Source organism: Girardinichthys multiradiatus, chromosome 18 (assembly GCF_021462225.1).
Source record: "Girardinichthys multiradiatus isolate DD_20200921_A chromosome 18, DD_fGirMul_XY1, whole genome shotgun sequence".
NCBI classification, from domain to species: domain Eukaryota; kingdom Metazoa; phylum Chordata; class Actinopteri; order Cyprinodontiformes; family Goodeidae; genus Girardinichthys; species Girardinichthys multiradiatus.
The window spans coordinates 49,879,701-49,899,133 of NC_061810.1; the positions used below are offsets into that span (position 1 = coordinate 49,879,701).

At 45.7% G+C, this 19,433-nt stretch overlaps 1 protein-coding gene across 4 annotated transcripts in view; it reads right to left on the reverse strand.

The window, feature by feature from the left end:
- The window catches only part of LOC124883793 (latent-transforming growth factor beta-binding protein 1-like), a 75,083-nt gene that overhangs the window by 20,275 nt on the left and 35,375 nt on the right, over positions 1 to 19,433 (reverse strand). For 3 of the 4 annotated variants that reach the window (XM_047391130.1, XM_047391131.1, XM_047391133.1), the window contains 6 exons: positions 9,952 to 10,212; positions 9,757 to 9,833; positions 7,704 to 7,892; positions 7,391 to 7,493; positions 872 to 931; positions 144 to 266 (listed from right to left, as the gene is read on the reverse strand). In XM_047391130.1, the coding sequence (XP_047247086.1) occupies positions 144 to 266; positions 872 to 931; positions 7,391 to 7,493; positions 7,704 to 7,892; positions 9,757 to 9,833; positions 9,952 to 10,212 (813 nt within the window). The remainder of the gene's footprint in view (positions 1 to 143; positions 267 to 871; positions 932 to 7,390; positions 7,494 to 7,703; positions 7,893 to 9,756; positions 9,834 to 9,951; positions 10,213 to 19,433) is intronic. The other variant, XM_047391132.1, reaches the window with a different exon arrangement.

Genomic DNA, 19,433 nt, shown 5'->3' on the forward strand with positions numbered 1-19,433 from the left:
AATCCCTGTTAGACGGAGGAGGAAAAACCCAGAGTTCCACGGATGCCTGATGTTCAGACGGATTCTGGAAGACCTGACTGGAGTTGCGTTATTCCTCTTCTCAAGCTGGCGGCGGACTGTGTGTGTGTGTGTGTGTTACTTACAGATGCAGATTCCATGTGTGGCATCGAGGATGAACCCCAACCGACACACACAGCTATAGCTCCCCTTGGTGTTCACACAGATGCCGTTCTCACACAGCCCCGGCTGGAGGCACTCATTCACATCTACACACATCAACACAGGCACGCATGAATGATGGGAGCTGCAGGATTTCTCCAAGACTCCAACCACTCAAAGGCGGGATGAGGTCTGCTGCAAACCCAAAGGACCCAAAGCTCCAAACATCTGAAGCTGAGTTTACGAACGCACCAAAATGAAGGCTGTTTTCTGCTTCAGATTTAATCTGCAGATCAAAATCTCCTGATTAAAACGATCCTATTATTAGAAAATATCATCCAACTTTCAAAGCCTTCAGAGATAAACAGTAGAGCCATATTCAGATGATTTTGAGTCAAATAAAGTCCTCGGAAAACAACTTTTATAGAAGAATATACCAAATGTAAGTATTGTTATATCTGTTGTATATGGAACAATGAGGAAGATGAAAGCTTCTGCACATGAACATGTAAAGCAGATCTTTTTATTTTCATCTAACAATCTCATCTTATTTGGACCTCTTTTTATATTTTGTTTTCAGCAGAAGCCACCTGGAGAATTAACGCCACCTTACGTATCCAACCACTTGATAAACTCATCATCAGTAGTAAACATCCTGCGGTTCCACCTGCCTGTGACCTCTGACCTCTTTCTGTGTGAGTGTTTAACTCACCGACGCACTGCGTTCCATTGGCTTGCTCGAACCCGACAGGACAGCTGCTGTTGCTTTGACCTGTCGACCAATAACAGATTCATGTGAAAAAGTGTTCTTCAATAGAAATTTGGTATTGTTAAAAATAAAATGCCTTTTCACTCATTTCAAGTCACTTTTTGTTCGTTAGACTCATTAACTCTGGCTTCAACTCAAGCTACGAACCACTGAACACCACAACAGACAACTTCTCAAAAACTAATTTTAAACTGATCTTTAGGCTTTTTAATACAAACACCTAACCCAAACATACAATTTGTTTCTTTAGTTAAAGCACAAAGACATCTCAATTTGACAGAAAGAAAAGTCTCTGACTCGATGCAATCCTTAGATAGAAAAACCTTTTAACCAATTTGAATAATAAACTCAATCTGACTGTTTGATAGTTAGAATGAATTGAACTGTATGAACCTGACTTGAAATCTGTATGATTCGATCGAACTGACTTTGTGAAGAGCCTTGAGACGACATGTGTTGTGAATTGGTGCTATATAAATAAAATTGATTTGAATTAAAAATATGATTTTAGCTCCAACAAGTAATGACACCCTGGGCAACCGCCTATATCAAAGACCACAACTGGTGTCTGCTGAGCAGTCGTAAAACTTTACCGCAAGTAGCAGTTTCAGTAGAGCTGCACTAAAGCTACTAACTTATCCAACCAAACATCCATCCATCGTCTATAGTCGCTTGTAGCAGAGTCTCTTTCAGTGACCTTCAGAGGTCACTGAAAGAGAAGCGGATGAGACCTTGAACAGGCCAGCAGGCCATCACAGGCTGCTAAATTCTACTGTGAAATAAAAGCTTTTCGTTAGCTTATTTTAGTTTATCATATCTGATCATACCTTAGGTAATTAATTTATTTAACTTATTTTGGTTTCAGTTAGCTTAGCTTAGCTTCATTGATCTTAACATATTTTAGCCTACCTTGGCTTAGTTTATCTTTTTTGACCGTAGCTTAGCTTCACTTATTTTACCTTCCTTGATATTATTTCAACAGTTTTGTATCACATTAGTTAATATTATTTTAGCTTACTTTATCTTTGCTGATCTTACCTTAGTTTAATTTACCTCAACTTAGGATCATTTTACTTTAGCTTAGTTTATCTTAGTTTAATGTTGTTGAAACTGTTTTTAATATTTTAGCTTTGTCTTCACTCATTTCTTAGCTTAATTAGTTAATTAATTTGTTGTTTGTTTAGTTAAACACATTTTACCTCAGTTCAGCTGGAACTACAGATACATCCCAAAAATAACAATATTGCATGAAAGTGCAATATTTGTTGCCAGTCATCTCAGAAAGTGAAACTCTTATATTATATAGAATAATTATGCAGAGTGATATATTCCGAGCCTTTGTTTCTTGTCATTTTGATGATTATGGCTTACAGGTAAAGAAAACCCAAAATTCAGTGTCTCAGAAAATCAGAATACTGTGAAAAAGTTCATTATTGGACTCTCATGGCGTCACGCCCAAATCAGCTAATTGACTCAAAAAATCTGCAAGGGTTTCCTGACCCTTTAAACGGTCTCTCACTCTGGGTCATAGGTCACACAATCATGGGGAAAACTGCTGACTGGACAGATGTGCAGAAGACAGCCATCAACCCCCTTCATAAGGAGGGTAAGCCACTAAAGGTCACCGCTGAAGAAGCTAGTTGTTAAGAGTTTTGTATACAAGCATATTAACAGAAAACTGAGTGGAAGGAAGAAGTGTGGCAGGAAAAGGTGCACCAGTGTACCAGAGTTAAATTCCTCTTTTGTCTGTACAAACTTGGCAAGAAAGCTGATTCTGATTCAGCAACAAAAAGAACCACAGCCTTGAGAGGCCAAGTCCTGGACCAGAGACAACGTCAGAAGCATCTTACCTGGGCTGAGGAGAGAAGGAACTGGACTGTTGCTCAATGGTCCAAAGTCCTGTTTTCAGATGAAAGTAAAGTTTCCATTTTATTTAGAAATCAAGGTTCCGGAGTCTGTAGGAAGAGTGGAGAGGCCCAAGATCCACGTTGCTTGAAGTCCAGGGTGAAGTTTCCACAGTCAGTGATGGTTTGGGTACCATGTCATCTGCTGGTTCTGGTCTCCTGGATTTTCTAAAGTTCACAGTTAACGCAGCCATCTACCAGGAAATTCTAGAGCACTTCATGCATTCCTCTGCTGACAAGCTGCATGGAGATGCTGATTTTATTCTCCAGTATCCTACTGGCCCCACTTGGCCCCTGCCCACACTGCCAAAGATACCAAATGTGATGATCTGAAGGCAGCTATCAAAAAATTCATGCAAAAGGAGCCCCAACAAAGTATTGCAAACCTGAGCCTGACATTTGTGCTTCAAATGTCCTTTTTAATTGGTCTAAGGTCATATTCTAATTTTCTGAGACACTGAATTCTGGGTTTTCTTTACCTGTAAGCCACAAGCATCAACAATACAATAAATGGAAGCTTGAAATATTTTACTCTATGTTGAATGAATCTATTTAAAATAGCTGTTTCACTTTCTGAAATGACTGGCAGAAAATATTGCACTTTTACGCAATATTCTAATTTTAGAGATGTACCTGTATGTCAGTTTATCATATTTTACCCTAATATCATCCGGTCCCCTCCTTGAACCGCCACCTTAACGTGGTGGAGGGGTTTGAGTGCTCAAATGATCCTAGAGGCTATGTTGTCTGGGGCCTAAATGCCCCTGGTAGGGTCTCCCATGGCAAAAAGGCTCTAGGTGACGGGTCAGACAAAGAATGGTTCAAGAATCCTTCATGAGGACTAAAATATTGAGGCACGTGACGTCGCCCGGTACGGCGGAGCCTGGGTCCCACCCTGGAGCCAGGCCTGGGGTCAGGACTCGCCGGAGAGCGCCTGCTGGCCGGGTTGCTCCTCGCGGGACCCAGCCGAGCCAAGCCCGAACAAGAGACGCGAGGCCATCCCCCAGTGGGCCCACCACCTGCAGGGGGAACCGTGAGGGACCGGTGCAAAGAGGATTGGGTGGCGGACGAAGGTGGAGACCTCAGCGGCCCGATTCCCGGATGCTTAGCCTGGCTCTAGGGACGTGGAATGTCACCTCGCTGGGGGGGAAGGAGCCTGAGCTTGCGCGGGAGGTCGAGAGATATCGACTAGAAATAGTCGGGCTCGCCTCCACGCACAGCGTGGGCTCTGGAACCCATCTCCTTGAGAGGGGTTGGACTCTCTTCTACTCTGGAGTGACCCACGGGGAGAGGCGGCGGGCTGGTGTGGGTTTGCTTGTTGCCCCCCAGCTCAGCCGTCTTGTGTTGGGGTTCATCCAAGTGGATGAGAGGGTCGTATCCCTGCGCCTTCGGGTTGGGGAGAGGTCTCTGACTATCATTTCGGCCTACGGGCCGAGCGGTAGTGCAGAGTACCCGGCCTTCTTGGCGTCCCTGTCGGGGGTGCTGGATAGTGCCCCTCCCGGGGACTCCATTATTCTGCTGGGGGACTTCAACGCCCACGTGGGAAACAACAGTGACACCTGGGGAGGCGTGATCGAGGGGGAATGGCCACCCCAATCTGAATCCGAGTGGTGTTTTGTTATTGGACTTTTGTGCTAGTCACGGTTTGTCCATAACGAACACCATGTTCAAACATAAGGGTGTCCATCAGTGCACTTGGCACCAGGACACCCTGGGCAGGAGGCCAATGATTGACTTTGTCATCATATCATCAGACCTTCGGTCGCATGTTTTGGACACTCGGGTGAAGAGAGGGGCTGAGCTGTCCACTGATCACCACCTGGTGGTGAGTTGGATCCGCTGGAGGACGAGAAAGCCGGACAGACTTGGCAGGCCCAGGCGCATAGTGAGGGTCTGCTGGGAACGTCTGGCAGAGCCCTCGGCCAGGGATGTATTCAACTCCCACCTCCGGGAGAGCTTCGACCAGATCCCGGGGGATGTTGGAGACATAGAGTCCGAGTGGACCATGTACTCAGCATCTATTGTTAATGCTGCTGCCCGTAGCTGCGGCCGTAAGGTCTGCGGTGCCTGTCGCGGCGGCAATCCCAGAACCCGGTGGTGGACACCGGCAGTAAGGGATGCTGTCAAGCTGAAGAAGGAGTCCTATCGGATGTGGTTGGCTTGTGGGACTCCTGATGCGGCTGACGGGTACCGTGAGGCCAAGCGTGCCGCGGCTCGGGCTGTGGCAGAGGCAAAAACCCGAGCCTGGGAGGAGTTCGGTGAGGCCATGGAGAAGGACTACTGGTTGGTCTCGAAGCGATTCTGGCAAACCGTCCGGTGCCTCAGGAGGGGGAAGCAGTGCTTCGCAGACACTGTTTACAGTGGGGGTGGGGAGCTGCTGACCTCGACTGGGGACATTATTGGGCGGTGGAAGGAGTACTTCGAGATCTCCTCAATCCTGCCATCATGTATTCCCTGGTGGAAACAGAGGCTGGGGACTCGGGGTTGGACTCTTTCATCACCCAGGCTGAAGTCACCGAGGTGGTTAAAAAGCTCCGCGGTGGCAAGGCTTCGGGGGTGGATGAGATCCGCCCTGAATACCTCAAGTCTCTGGATGTTGTGGGGCTGTCATGGTTGACACGCCTCTTCAACACTGCGTGGCGGTCTGGGACAGTGACTCTGGACTGGCAGACTGGGGTGGTGGTCCCCCTTCATAAGAAGGGGAACAGGAGGGTGTGTTCCAACTACAGGGGGATCACACTCCTCAGCCTCCCTGGTAAGGCCTACACCAGGGTATTGGAGAGGAGTGGTGGCCTAGTGGTTAGAACAGGAGGTTTGTGTTCCAGAGGGGACACAAGGGGCCATGTTCGTATCCCACAGATTACCACTCTAGGTTCCTGAGCAAGACCCTTAGCCCCAGAATGCTCCCCGGGCGCCGCACAATGGCAGCCCACTGCTCCCTGTAAGGGATGGGTTAAATGCAGAGGACAAATTTCGTTGTATTGTAATGTACATGTGCAATGACCAATAAAGATGATTATTATTATTATTATTAGGAGAGTCCGGCCGATAGTCGAACCTCGGCTTCAGGAGGAGCAGTGTGGTTTTCGTTCCGGCCGTGGAACACTGGACCAGCTCTATACCCTCTACAGGGTACTTGAGGGTTCATGGGAGTTTGCTCAACCGGTTCACATGTGTTTTGTGGACCTGGAGAAGGCATTCGACTGTGTCCCTTGTGGTGCCCTGTAGGGGGTGCTCCAGGGGTATGGAATCGGGGGCCCTTTATTAGGGGCCATTCAGTCCCTGTACGAGCGGAGCAGGAGTTTGGTTCGCATTGCCGGCACTAAGTCGGACCTGTTCCCGGTGCATGTTGGACTCCGGCAGGGCTGCCCTTTGTCACCGGTCCTGTTCATAACTTTTATGGACAGGATTTCTAGACGCAGCCAAGGGCTGGAGGGGGTCTGGTTTGGGGACCAGTGAATTTCGTCTCTTCTTTTTGCAGATGACGTGGTCCTCCTGGCCCCCTCTAGCCAAGACCTACAGCATTCACTGGGGCGGTTCACAGCCGAGTGTGAAGCGGCTGGGATGAAGATCAGCTCCTCCAAGTCCGAGGCCATGGTTCTCGACCGGAAAAGGGTGGCTTGTCCTCTTCAGGTTGGAGGGGAGTTCCTGCCTCAAGTGGAGGAGTTTAAGTATCTCGGGGTCTTGTTCATGAGTGAGGGAAGAATGGAGCGGGAGATCGACAGACGGATCGGTGCGGCTGCCACAGTAATGGTGGCGCTGTGCCGGTCTGTTGTGGTGAAGAGAGAACTGAGCCAAAAAGTGAAGCTCTCGATTTACCGGTCGGTCTACGTTCCTACCCTCACCTATGGCCATGAACTTTGGGTCATGACCAAAAGAACGAGATCCCAGATACAAGCGGCTGAAATTAGCTTCCTCCGTAGGGTGGCCGGGCACTCCCTTAGAGATAGGGTGAGGAGCTCGGCCATCTGGGAGGGGCTCGGAGTAGAGCCGCTGCTCTTCCACATCGAGAGGAGCCAGTTGAGGTGGCTCGGGCATCTATACCGGATGCCTCCTGGACGCCTTCCTCGGGAGGTGTTCCAGGCACGTCCCACCGGGAGGAGGCCCAGGGGACGGCCCAGGACACGCTGGAGGGACTACGTCTCTCAGCTGGCCTTGGAACGCCTTGGGCTCAGTTATGTTGGCTTAGCTCGTTCGTTAGGTTTATCTTATTTTACCTAAGTATAGTTTAGCTTAGCTTAGTTTGTCTTACTTTAAATGATCTTATTTTAAGAGCACATAAACATTTAACATTTTTGCAGGAAATTCTTCATGATTCTTCAATAAACTCAAACATCAGAATCCTGTCACAGTTTAGTATCTGACCTTTTGCTCGGGTAAAACTGATTTACCACTTTAGTTTCACAGATCAGTTCAGGTGATGATGCGTTTTACGAGATTTTGTTCAGAAAGTGGGAAAGTCAGTTCTTTCTGAAAGAAACTATTTTCCTGGTGTGTAGTTTGATTGCACAGCTGCTTGTGGATTTGCAGTAATATAGATGGTTGGTTGTGTTTATACCTGGGATTTCAGGACAGAGCGTACAGTCAGTGAGGCCCCACGCCTTCCCGATTCCTCTGCAGCACACCTCTCTGCTCCTCAGACCAGGAAGTGGAGAGCTGCACTGCAAGCGTAGAAACACAGTGAACTCAGGTCACACCTCAGGAATAATCTGCCTCAGAAAATAAAAACGGGCTAAACATCAAACATTACCCTGACATCTGCTGGTACTTCAAAGTTCATTGTCTATTAAAGCTTTCAGAAAGTAAGCTGCTGATTTTCTTTCTACTGTTCCTTCAGACAGAAACGGTAGCTGGTACCTGCCCCCTCTCACCTGTCCATCTTTGACCTCTCTGAAGCAGTATTTGAAGCCAGACTGCAGGTTGTAGGTACCACCACCCCTCAAGGTCTGAGCCTGGATACTACTGACACCTGCTGGATCCGGAGCTGGTGCCGGAGCGCCAGCCGAACCTGAAGAAGACGAGGAAGAGATGGTCCGCAAGGGAGGACTGGGCCCAGAAATCTGCATCGACAACGAGGGGAAAAGGAGGAAGCTTAACTGTCATAAAACTGGACTGGTTCTGTTCTTTTGTTAATAGTTCAAATTAAACAAAATTAAACTAACTAAAAGAATTAAATAAAATGCCTAAACTAAAACAAAAAATTATTTCACTACAATTTAACTACAATAATAAATGAAATATTAAAATCATATTTTAAAAACTAAAATAAAATGAATAAAAAAACTGAAATGAATGAAGTAAAATAACTAAATAAAACCAAATATAACATTAGTAAGAATTAAACAAAAATAAATAAAATGACAAAAATAAAGTAGAATAAAATAACATACACAGCCTGGCAAAAAAAAGTATCCTCCTGGATTTAACTAAGCAAATAGGTACGAGCCTCCTATTGGATAATTACTGCAGGGGCGATTATGTTTCAGCTGGCAACAAGTTATTTAACCCCAACTGGTGCAATGAGTTGCTTCTCATTTCTTAAACAGCCATGTCTAAAGACACATCCTGTGGTCGTGGAAAAGATGTCAGTCTGTTTCAGAAAGGTCAAATCATTGGCGTGCATCAAGCAGAGAAAACATCTAAGGAGATTGCAAAAACTACCAAAACTGGGTTAAGAACTGTCCAATGCATTATTAAAAACTGGAAGGATAGTGGGGACCCATCGTCTTCGAGGAAGAAATGTGGCCAGAAAACAATCCTGAATGATCGTGATCGGCGATCACTTAAACGTTTGGTGAAATTGAAGAAAAACAACGGTAGAACTCCAGGCTGTTTAATAGTGAAAGTAAGAGCATTTCCACACACACAATGCAAAGACAACTCAAGGGATTGGGACTGAACAACTGTAGAGCCTTAAGAAAACCACTAATCAGTGAGGCTAACTGGAGAAAAACGGCTTCAGTTTGCTAGGGAGCATAAAGATTGGACTCTGGAGCAATGGAAGAAGGTCTAATGAGTCCAGATTTACCCTGTTCCAGAGTGATTGACGCATCAGGGTAAGAAGAGAGGCAGGTGAAGTGATGCCCCCATCATGCCTAGTGCCTACTGTACAAGCCTGTAGGATCAGTGCTATGATCTGGGGTTGCTGCAGGTGGTCAGGTCTGGGTTCAGCAACAGTATGCGTTCAAAGAATGAGGTCAGCTGACTACCTGAATATACTGAGTGACCAGATTATTCCATCAATGGATCTTTTCTTCCCTGATGGTACGGGCATATTCCAAGATAACAATGTCAGGATTCATCGGGCTCAAAACAGTGAAAGAGTGGTTCAGGGAGCATGAGACGCATGGATTGGAGTCCAGACCTTAACCCCATTGAGAATCTTTGGAATGTGCTGGAGAAGACTTTGACTCTACCATCATCAACGCAAGATCTTGGTGAAAAATTAATGCAACACTGGGTGGAAATAAATCGTGTGGCTTCGAAACAAAGCCACAGCAAATGGAGCCGTAATCAAAACTAAAGGCGGTCCAACGAAATATTAGAGTGTGACCTTTTTTTTTTTGGAGGCCACTTTTTTTTTTTAGCCAGGTAGTGTAATTAAAATAATTCAGTTCAATTAAATATGGAAAAAAAAAATAAAAAGGATTAAAAAAAGTAAAAGGAAATGACTAAAATAAATGGTAAATGGCTTGTCCTTATATAGCACTAGAGCTTCACACTACATTCACCCATTCATACACACATTCACACACTGACAGTGGAGAGCTACGCTGTAGCCACAGCTACTGGGGCACATTAGACTTAATTTAGTGCAAAAACAACCTAAGACCAAAAAATGTTTTTATGAGCAAATTAAACAGGAAGTTGATTTAATCAGAAAATAACTGAAAGTTCAATCTGAGAGGACATTAATGGTTTCACCTTCATCACCTGGTGGATCTTCACACTGGCCTCGGGGGGGTGCTGAACTCTGACCTTCACCATGCGGGAATCTGCCGCTTTGTTAAAAAAAATATCACAACAGAAACTTACTGAGTCCAAAAGGTTTTTGACCCAAAAATATAAAAATGTCAAAGAAAACAAACATTTTTAACAGTCGAGCGTTTTGAGATTTACCTGTGGACCGCGGCACCTCCTGGTTCGGCCCGAGCGGCAGCAGGAACTCTGACCTCATCAGCTCGTGATTGGCTGCCGTGCCAGAGAGAAGCACAGGTTTGACAATCTCATTTGTGGAGGACGGTAGGGCGGCGCCACTGGGCCTGGCGGCTAAAGGTGGAACGGGAATCTGGCAGAACTTTCCAGTGAAGTTTGTGGGGCAGAGGCAGCGATCCTTCTGCACACAGATGCCTCCGTTCTTGCAGAGCAGAGGACAGAGGACTGAGGAGAAACAACAAGAACCAGATTCTGCTCAGTCTGTGCCGGTTTGGATCTAAATCAACAGAACCTTTCTCTGCAGCAACGCCTCATTTATCTTTGAACGACCAGTAAAGACAGAACAGACTTTAAATTATCAGAAAACAATAAAAACTGATTCCTAATTATTAAAATAATTCATCATTTAACTGTTTTTATTTTGTTTCATCCACAAAACAAACAACATCAAAAACAACAATTTATAATTAAACAAAGATTACAATATAAAGATACATTTCTTTATACTGATTGCTAAAATCACAGGCAAAAATATTTGAATTAAGTCTAAAAATAAAAAAAATGAATAATTGTTTAAGTATGTTGCTTAATACAATATATTTAAGATTTAATTTGATATCTAAAAACAGACAAAAGAATGACATAATATTAAATATTACATCTTTTAAAAAGGTGAAAACTTATTCTGTGAAATTATTGCTTTTTAAAATTACACAATGAAAAAAACTTGTTTTGAACCTGAAGGGAAATAAACTGAATAATCTAAAGAAGTGTAATATTTCTAAAAGGAAAATCGAAAAATATGTGAATTAAAAAAAAAATTAATAACACAAAAAATTCGCCCATAGACTGCTGGAGATAGGCACCAGCTCCCCTGCGACCCACTATGGAATAAGCGGTAGAAAATGACTGACTGACTGAACACAAAAAATTGTGAAACTGAAATAAATCAAAAACATAAAAAAAGAGAAAGATAAAAACCCCAAAGATTAAAGATATGTGAATAATGCTGATAATCCAGATGAATGTAGTTGGAATTATGAGATTAAATATTCCCTACCATATATGGTATGGTATCACTGTCCATGGATATAAAGTTCCTGGAGTTTTTCTGCTAAATGTTTTTGCTTTTTACAGTTTGTGGAGAAACCAGGAGCCTTGCCAGCTTATAAACACCAACATTCCCAGGTCATGCATCTGGGAGCGGTAACAGGCGAAAGGTGAGACCTGCGCTGGCGCCAGGAGAACCAGCAGCCACTTCCTGCTTCCTGTTTGAGCTGATGCCACAGGAAGCTGCGGCATTGTTACTCCACAAGCCACTGGAGTCCCGACTGCCACTAAAACGATGGAAACTGAAGGAAACCTTGAGATTTTTCCTCTGTTTACGCTGCTTTTACTTTGGAAGAAGGATCGGCACCTCTTCCATCATAGAAACTGAGTGTGTGTTCATGTCCTGTAATCCTGTCTGCTTACACTGTTGTAACTTCAGGTTTACTGCTACAAAGCAGCTTTGTCTTCTCTTGTAAACACGCCGAAGCAGTTCTTGTTCTGACCGTCAGCCCACAGATGGAGCGCATCAGCACTCACAGCTTGGACCGGGTTTCAGGGGGTGAAACCGAGAAAACAGTGTGATGGAAAAAGAGCAGAGCTCAGGGATAAACAAAGACATGAGAAACAACACAGAAACATGAACAATCAGTTGGACAGAGTAAGCGTAGGAGCAGAAAAGACAGAGGAATGAAATTTAAGACATTAGAGTTGTTTATCTGGGTTAAGAACTCCAAGCAAAGCAGAAACAAAGAAATCAGATACAAGGTGAAATGTTAAACTACAGGGACATCATGAAATAGTCTGCAACTAGGTTTGGATGATGCAGATATAAGACCGGCCCAAATCAGAGTTGAACTCACAGCTACGAGCATGCCAACCAACAGGACTATAGAATGTTGTTCCTCCATTATACTCATTTTAAATTTACATTTAAAAGCAACTGCTGCTGGTTTAAGTGGAAACACTAAACCCAACAAGGAAGAGGTGATGAAGCACACTGATCCTGCACCAATCTGTGTTTCTTTCTCTTCTTCTCCACAAATAACTGTTTACAAATGGCCACATGTCCAGTTTCTACATCAGAACATAGGTATTTCTATCTACAGGTCCTTCTCAAAATATTAGCATATTGTGATAAAGTTCATTATTTTCCATAATGTAATGATGAAAATTTAACATTCATATATTTTAGATTCATTGCACACTAACTGAAATATTTCAGGTCTTTTATTGTCTTAATACGGATGATTTTGGCATACAGCTCATGAAAACCCAAAATTCCTATCTCACAAAATTAGCATATTTCATCCGACCAATAAAAGAAAAGTGTTTTTAATACAAAAAACGTCAACCTTCAAATAATCATGTACAGTTATGCACTCAATACTTGGTCGGGAATCCTTTGGCAGAAATGACTGCTTCAATGCGGCGTGGCATGGAGGCAATCAGCCTGTGGCACTGCTGAGGTCTTATGGAGGCCCAGGATGCTTCGATAGCGGCCTTTAGCTCATCCAGAGTGTTGGGTCTTGAGTCTCTCAACGTTCTCTTCACAATATCCCACAGATTCTCTATGGGGTTCAGGTCAGGAGAGTTGGCAGGCCAATTGAGCACAGTGATACCATGGTCAGTAAACCATTTACCAGTGGTTTTGGCACTGTGAGCAGGTGCCAGGTCGTGCTGAAAAATGAAATCTTAATCTCCATAAAGCTTTTCAGCAGATGGAAGCATGAAGTGCTCCAAAATCTCCTGATAGCTAGCTGCATTGACCCTGCCCTTGATAAAACACAGTGGACCAACACCAGCAGCTGACACGGCACCCCAGACCATCACTGACTGTGGGTACTTGACACTGAACTTCTGGCATTTTAGCATTTCCTTCTCCCCAGTCTTCCTCCAGACTCTGGCACCTTGATTTCCGAATGACATGCAGAATTTGCTTCCATCCGAAAAAAGTACTTTGGACCACTGAGCAACAGCTGCTTCTCTGTAGCCCAGGTCAGGCGCTTCTGCCGCTGTTTCGGGTTCAAAAGTGGCTTGACCTGGGGAATGCGGCACCTGTAGCCCATTTCCTGCACACGCCTGTGCACGGTGGCTCTGGATGTTTCTACTCCAGACTCAGTCCACTGCTTCCGCAGGTCCCCCAAGGTCTGGAATCGGCCCTTCTCCACAATCTTCCTCAGGCTCCGGTCACCTCTTCTCGTTGTGCAGCGTTTTCTGCCACACTTTTTCCTTCCCACAGACTTCCCACTGAGGTGCCTTGATACAGCACTCTGGGAACAGCCTATTCGTTCAGAAATGTCTTTCTGTGTCTTACCCTCTTGCTTGAGGGTGTCAATAGTAGCCTTCTGGACAGCAGTCAGGTCGGCAGTCTTACCCATGATTGGGGTTTTGAGTGATGAACCAGGCTGGGAGTTTTAAAGGCCTCAGGAATCTTTTGCAGGTGTTTAGAGTTAACTCGTTGATTCAGATGATTAGGTTCATAGCTCGTTTAGAGACCCTTTTAATGATATGCTAATTTTGTGAGATAGGAATTTTGGGTTTTCATGAGCTGTATGCCAAAATCATCCGTATTAAGACAATAAAAGACCTGAAATATTTCAGTTAGTGTGCAATGAATCTAAAATATATGAATGTTAAATTTTCATCATGACATTATGGAAAATAATGAACTTTATCACAATATGCTAATATTTTGAGAAGGACCTGTACTTCCAGCCAGTCTGTCTCCCAATGATAGAGGACCTACAGATTCTATCCAATCAGAGCCCAAAGTGCAGAGAGACACGCCCACTCTCATTCACTACGTGTAGATTTCAGCTCTGGATGGTTCTGTAGAAACTGGACCTGTAGGTTTTGTTTAACCTGTCAGATCTGTAGAAACATTAGAAAGTGCTTGCTCCCTGTTCTTCCCACCATGGCATACAACCAGCTGGTCTGACTCCTGAACACCACCTGTAGCTGCAACATACAGCTGCAGTGCTGGGATTAGGCAAAGCAAGTATGCCAACCTCTGCATCTCAGGATGGAACGGGAGAGGGCAGAATACTCCCAGCTTAATGGCTGTGTTCACATGGCCCGGTGGCAGAACCTTAGGAAGGACATTGATGTTTGGCCACAGTTGTACCCTGGAACCATCTGCCCTTGACTGCAGGCAGGTAGAGGTAATACCAAGGGCGTGGAGCTCACTGACCCACTTAGCTGTAGTCACTGGTAAAACAAAGTCCGTTTTCAGGAGCCAGTTTTAGTGGGGCTGCACACATTGGCTTTGAAGGTGGTCCACTGAAAGTCCTCAACACCAATGGTCCCATGCAACTGCCAGCCTCTGTTGGGGAGGACACAGCCTTGGCCCTTGGAGAAACTGCATCAGCCAGTGATGAGCCCCCACCTCAAAATGTCCTGCAGGGAACAAAAAACGGGTCCAAACCCCTGTCACTGCACCAAGCTGCAAAGCATTGGCAACAATAAGCATAAGCCTTCAATGTTGAAGGAGCCCTGGCATTTTGTAGTGTCTGGTGGATTGAGAGCTCCAGAGCCGTTAGGGGCTGCCAGACCCCTTCTGCAGCCACACTGTGAGCTGGGACATGACTGGGACAACATCTGGGACAACAGGTCCCCTCTCACCAGAAGCCATCAAGGCTCCCTATCCAACAGGTGGAGGAGCATTGGAAAACAGACTCTCATGGGCCACTCCGGCAGCATTAGGACCTCTCTGAGTTGACAAGTTCACCCTGTGAAGAGTGGGCAGGATCAGCGGAAATGGTTGAAAACCATACAGCAGCTCGCCCAGCCAGATGTTGGCACAAAGGCAAACAGACATGATTTTAAGCCTTTGTGGCTTCCAAATGGACAATGTCCCCCAGCATACCACCACAATGGTCACAGAATGGGCCAAAATTCCGGTAAACTATTGTGAAAAGCTTGAGGTAGTAAACCCAAAACATTTCACCAATGACATTCATTCTGAAATGAATTCCCTCCCTTGGCTGCCACCTTACCGCGGTGGAGGGGTTTGAGTGTCCCAATGATCCTTGGATCTATGTTGTCAGGGGCTTTATGCCCCAGGTAGGGTCACCCAAGGCAAACAGGTCCTAGGTGAGGGATCAGACAAAGCACAGCTCACAGACCTCTTAAGACAAACTGGCAAGCACCTGGTGGCCGGGCTTTCACCCATGGAGCCCGGCCGGGCACAGCCCGAAGAGGAAACGTGGGTCCCCCTTCCGATGGGCTCACCACCCGTGGGAGGGGCAAAAGGGGTCGGGTGCAATGTGGTACAGGTGGCAGCCGAAGGCTGAGACCTTGGCGGTCTGATCCTCGGCTGCAGAAGCTGGCTCTTGGGACGTGGAATGTCTCCGCTCTGGTGGGGAAGGAGCCTGAGTTGGTGTGAAAGGTAGAGAGGTTCCGGCTAGAAATAGTCGGGCTCACCTCGACGCACGGCTCTGGCCCTGGAACCAGTCTCCATGAGAGGGGTTTGACACTCTTCCACTCTGGAGTTGCCCTTGGTGAGAATTGCCGAACTGGGGTGGGCATACTTGTTGCCCCCCATCTAGTTGCCTGTACGTTGGGGTTCACCCCGGTGAACGAGAGGGTAGCCTCCCTCCGCCTTCGGGTGGGGGGACGGGTTCTGACTGTCGTTTGTGCTTATGCACCAAACAGCAGTTCAGACTACCCACCCTTTTTGGAGTCCTTAGAGGGGGGTGTTGGAGAGTGCCCCTCCTGGGGACTCCCTTGTTCTGCCGGGGGACTTCAACGTTCACGATGGCAATGACAGTGAGTCCTGGAGATGTGTGGTTGGGAGGAATGGCCCTCCCATTCTGAAACTGAGTGGTGTTTTGTTATTGGACTTCTGTGCTCGTCATGGATTGTCCATAACTAACACCATGTTCAAGCATAAGGGTGTCCATGTGTGCTCTTTACACCAGGACACCCTAGGCTGCAGTTCGATGATTAACTTTGTTGTTGTGTCATCAATGTCTTGGGAGTGGAGCTTTCTACTGACCACTACCTGGTGGTGAGCGGGCTTCGATGGTGGGGGAAGATGCCGGTCAGACCTGACAGACCCAAAAGAATTTTGAGGGTCGGCTGGGAACGCCTGGAGGAGTCTCCCGTGAGGCGGAGATTCAACTCCAACCTCCGGGAGAGCTTCAAACATGATCCGCAGAGGTGGGGGACATTGAGTCAGAGTGGGCGATATTCCGCACCTCCATTGCCAAGGCGGTTTACCGGAGCTGTGCTTTTTGCGGATGATGTAGTCATATTGGCTTCATCAGCTCGTGATCTACAGCTCTCACCGGAGCAGTTTGCAGCCGAGTGTGATGCAGCCGGGATAAGAATCAGTGCCTCCAAGTCCGAGACCATGGTCTTGAGTCGGAAAAGGGTAGTGCCTTCTCCGGGTCGGGGGGGAGGTCCTTCCTCAGGTGGAGGAGTTCAACTATCTTGGGGTCTTGTTCATGAATGAGGGAAAAATGGAGCGGGAGATCGACAGACGGATTGGTGCTGCGTCAGCAGTGATGTGGGCACTGTAACGGTCTGTCGTGGTGAAGAGAGAGCTGAGTCAAAAATAGAAGCTCTCGATTTACCAGTCGATCTACGTTTCTACCCTCATCTTTGGTCATGAGCTTTGGGTCATGACTGAAAGAACGAGATCACGGATACAAGCGGCCGAAATGGGTTTCCTCCGCAGGGTGTCTGGGCTCTACCTTAGAGATAGGGTGAGAAGCTTGGTCATCCGGGAGGGACTCAGAGTCTGCTGCTTCTCCACGTCAAGAGGCGCTAGTTGAGGTGGCTCGGGCATCTGGTTGGGATGCCTCCTAGACGTCTCCCTGGTGAGGTGTTCCAGGCACGTCCCACCAGGAGGAGGCCCAGAGGAAGACCCAGGACACGCTGGAGGGACTATGTTTCTCGGTTGGCCTGGGAATGCCTTGGGATTCCCCCGAACAAGCTGGCCCAAGTGGCTGGGGAGAAGGAAGTCCGGGTCTCTCTGCTTAGGCTGCTGCCCCCACGACCCGACCCCAGATAAGCAGAAGACAATGGATGGACGGATGGCATTCATTCTGAAAGGCGATTCTACCAATTACTGAGGATGGATGGAAACACATGAAGTCATTTCTAGACTGAATCACCCCTTAATAAATTTAATTGATTCTTTCAATGAATGCAGTTGAATATGATTTTTGCCTACAAGGGAATTACTGATCTAAGAGTTTTTATTTGGGAAACATCCTGTAAGCAACAATAAATCATGCAGAGGGAGTCAGAAGAGCTGCGACCATTAAACTCACTAATGGGCAACTGTAATGGTTGCTACAGTTTAGACAAACAGAGAAAAACACGACACTCCTTCAAACATCATGATAAACCACAAAAACTGAGCCAGAACAGCTGTGAGGTAAGCGGAGTTGACCTCTGACCCCATGATGTCATCACCCCCACCCTTCTACCCTGCAGAGTGTGTGTTTGTGTTCATTACCTCACTGCTAGTTCAAACATTCACACATCACCAGAAAAACATCCTGTACACATGGATCAGAGTGTGTGTGTATGTGGGTGTACTTGATTATATCGCCCATTAAGGAACTTTTCTGGTATTATCACTAACCTTCAGGAGATCGAGACGCCTTATGGGGCCCAAGACCAGGTCCTAATGTGGTGGTTTAGGGTTAGGGATTAGGGCAAGGACTAAGGTGTGAATCAGATTTAGGTTAAGGATACGATTAGGTATTTTGCAGCAATAGTAAAGGTTAAGTCAATGTCTGCAATAGGCACAAATGGAGTTAAACAGATTTGGATGTGTTCAGGAAATAAATTTAAGTCACTTTCTGGTGACAGAAATTAGTTTTTTTTCAGTTAATGAAAAATGAAAGTGACATGTCAGCAATATTTCTTTCTCTGTGGCTCTGTTACCATTAAACTGTAGAGCTAAAACAACATCGTATACCTTTACAAGACATCTGGTCTTTCCAGCTCTTAATGTTCCACAAATCCAGCCTCAAAAACACACGAAATGAGTGAAAAACTAAGCTCATCCCTACAGCTTTCATATGATTTAAGAGGATCAGCCAGGAGCTGCTGACTAAATGTCCTGATTAACTGATCGTCATCAGTGTGAGCACCTCAATAAATACAGGTGTTTTGGACGCCCAGCAGATTCAGCCCAACGTCAGAGCGCGAAGCTCAGAGAAATGACAAAAAAACCAAAAAGCTCCATCTCAGACTCTACAAACCTTAGCTAGCAGGTGAAAGGTTATGACAGGACAGTTAGAAAAACACTGAACCAGTCTGGCTGCTAGGAAGGGTTGAAGGAGACAGCTTTTTCTCTCTAAAACAAAAAGGCAGCAGGACTTAGGCTAGCAAAGCTGCATCTGAAGAAAGGACAAGACTTCTGGGACAATGTCCTCTGGACAGATGAGACCAAAGTAGAGATGTTTGGCTATGATGGACAGAACCATGATGGAAGAAACCAAACACAGCAGATCAGCACAAGCCACACTGGTGGAGGGATGATGATTTGGGAGCCATGCAGTCATTGAGTGGACCGTGAACTCTGTGAACTTCTCTGTAAACCAAAGTATTCTAGAGTCAAACATGAGGCCATCTGTCTGACAGCTGAAACCTTTCCCAAACTGGGCCGTCAACAGGACAATGATCCCACCATGATCTACAGAAATCTCAATGAACTGAAGCAACGTTGGAAACTAGAGTGGGCGAAACACACATTAAAACCTTTTCTTCTGTTTTCCTTTTGTTTAATCTGGATGTGTCTGTCAGAAAGCTGTTTCTGCTCCATCAGGGTATGTCCGATGCCATTCACCTGTGTTGCTTTTGGTAAATGTTACTCAGACTGTGGGGTTTGAATCCAGCTCCAGTGATTCCAGCAGAAAACAAGGATTGTCAGAAGCTCAGAAGCTGCTCCAGCTTTGTCATGTGACCTGCAGATTTTTGTGTCTGAAGAAAAGCCAGAGAATATTTGGGCTGTCTGAACAGATTCCAGATCAGCAATAGCTAAATCATTCCTGTTGGCAGCAGACCTGAGTGCTCAGACTGTTTCTCTTTCAGGGAGGTTTAAATGTTGAAGGTCTTTTTGGGTTTGACACATTAAATCATTGGTCACTCATTAGATTGATCTGGTCTGGTTTCTGCTTCGCCCCTTGAACATTTTCACATTTTGTCATCGAACAGTCAGAAACTTTTATTTCAAGGAAAATGATGAATTGTAGAAAATGATTTAATATTTTCTACAAATAAAATTCAGAAAAATATGGTATGTTTTTGCCCATTCTTTACAGAATAACTCTGCCTCAGTCAAGTTGGATGGAGAACATCTGTGAACATCCGTTTTTAAGTCTTATCCCAGATTCTCAGTTGGATTTAGATCTGGACTTTGACTAGATTGTAACTCA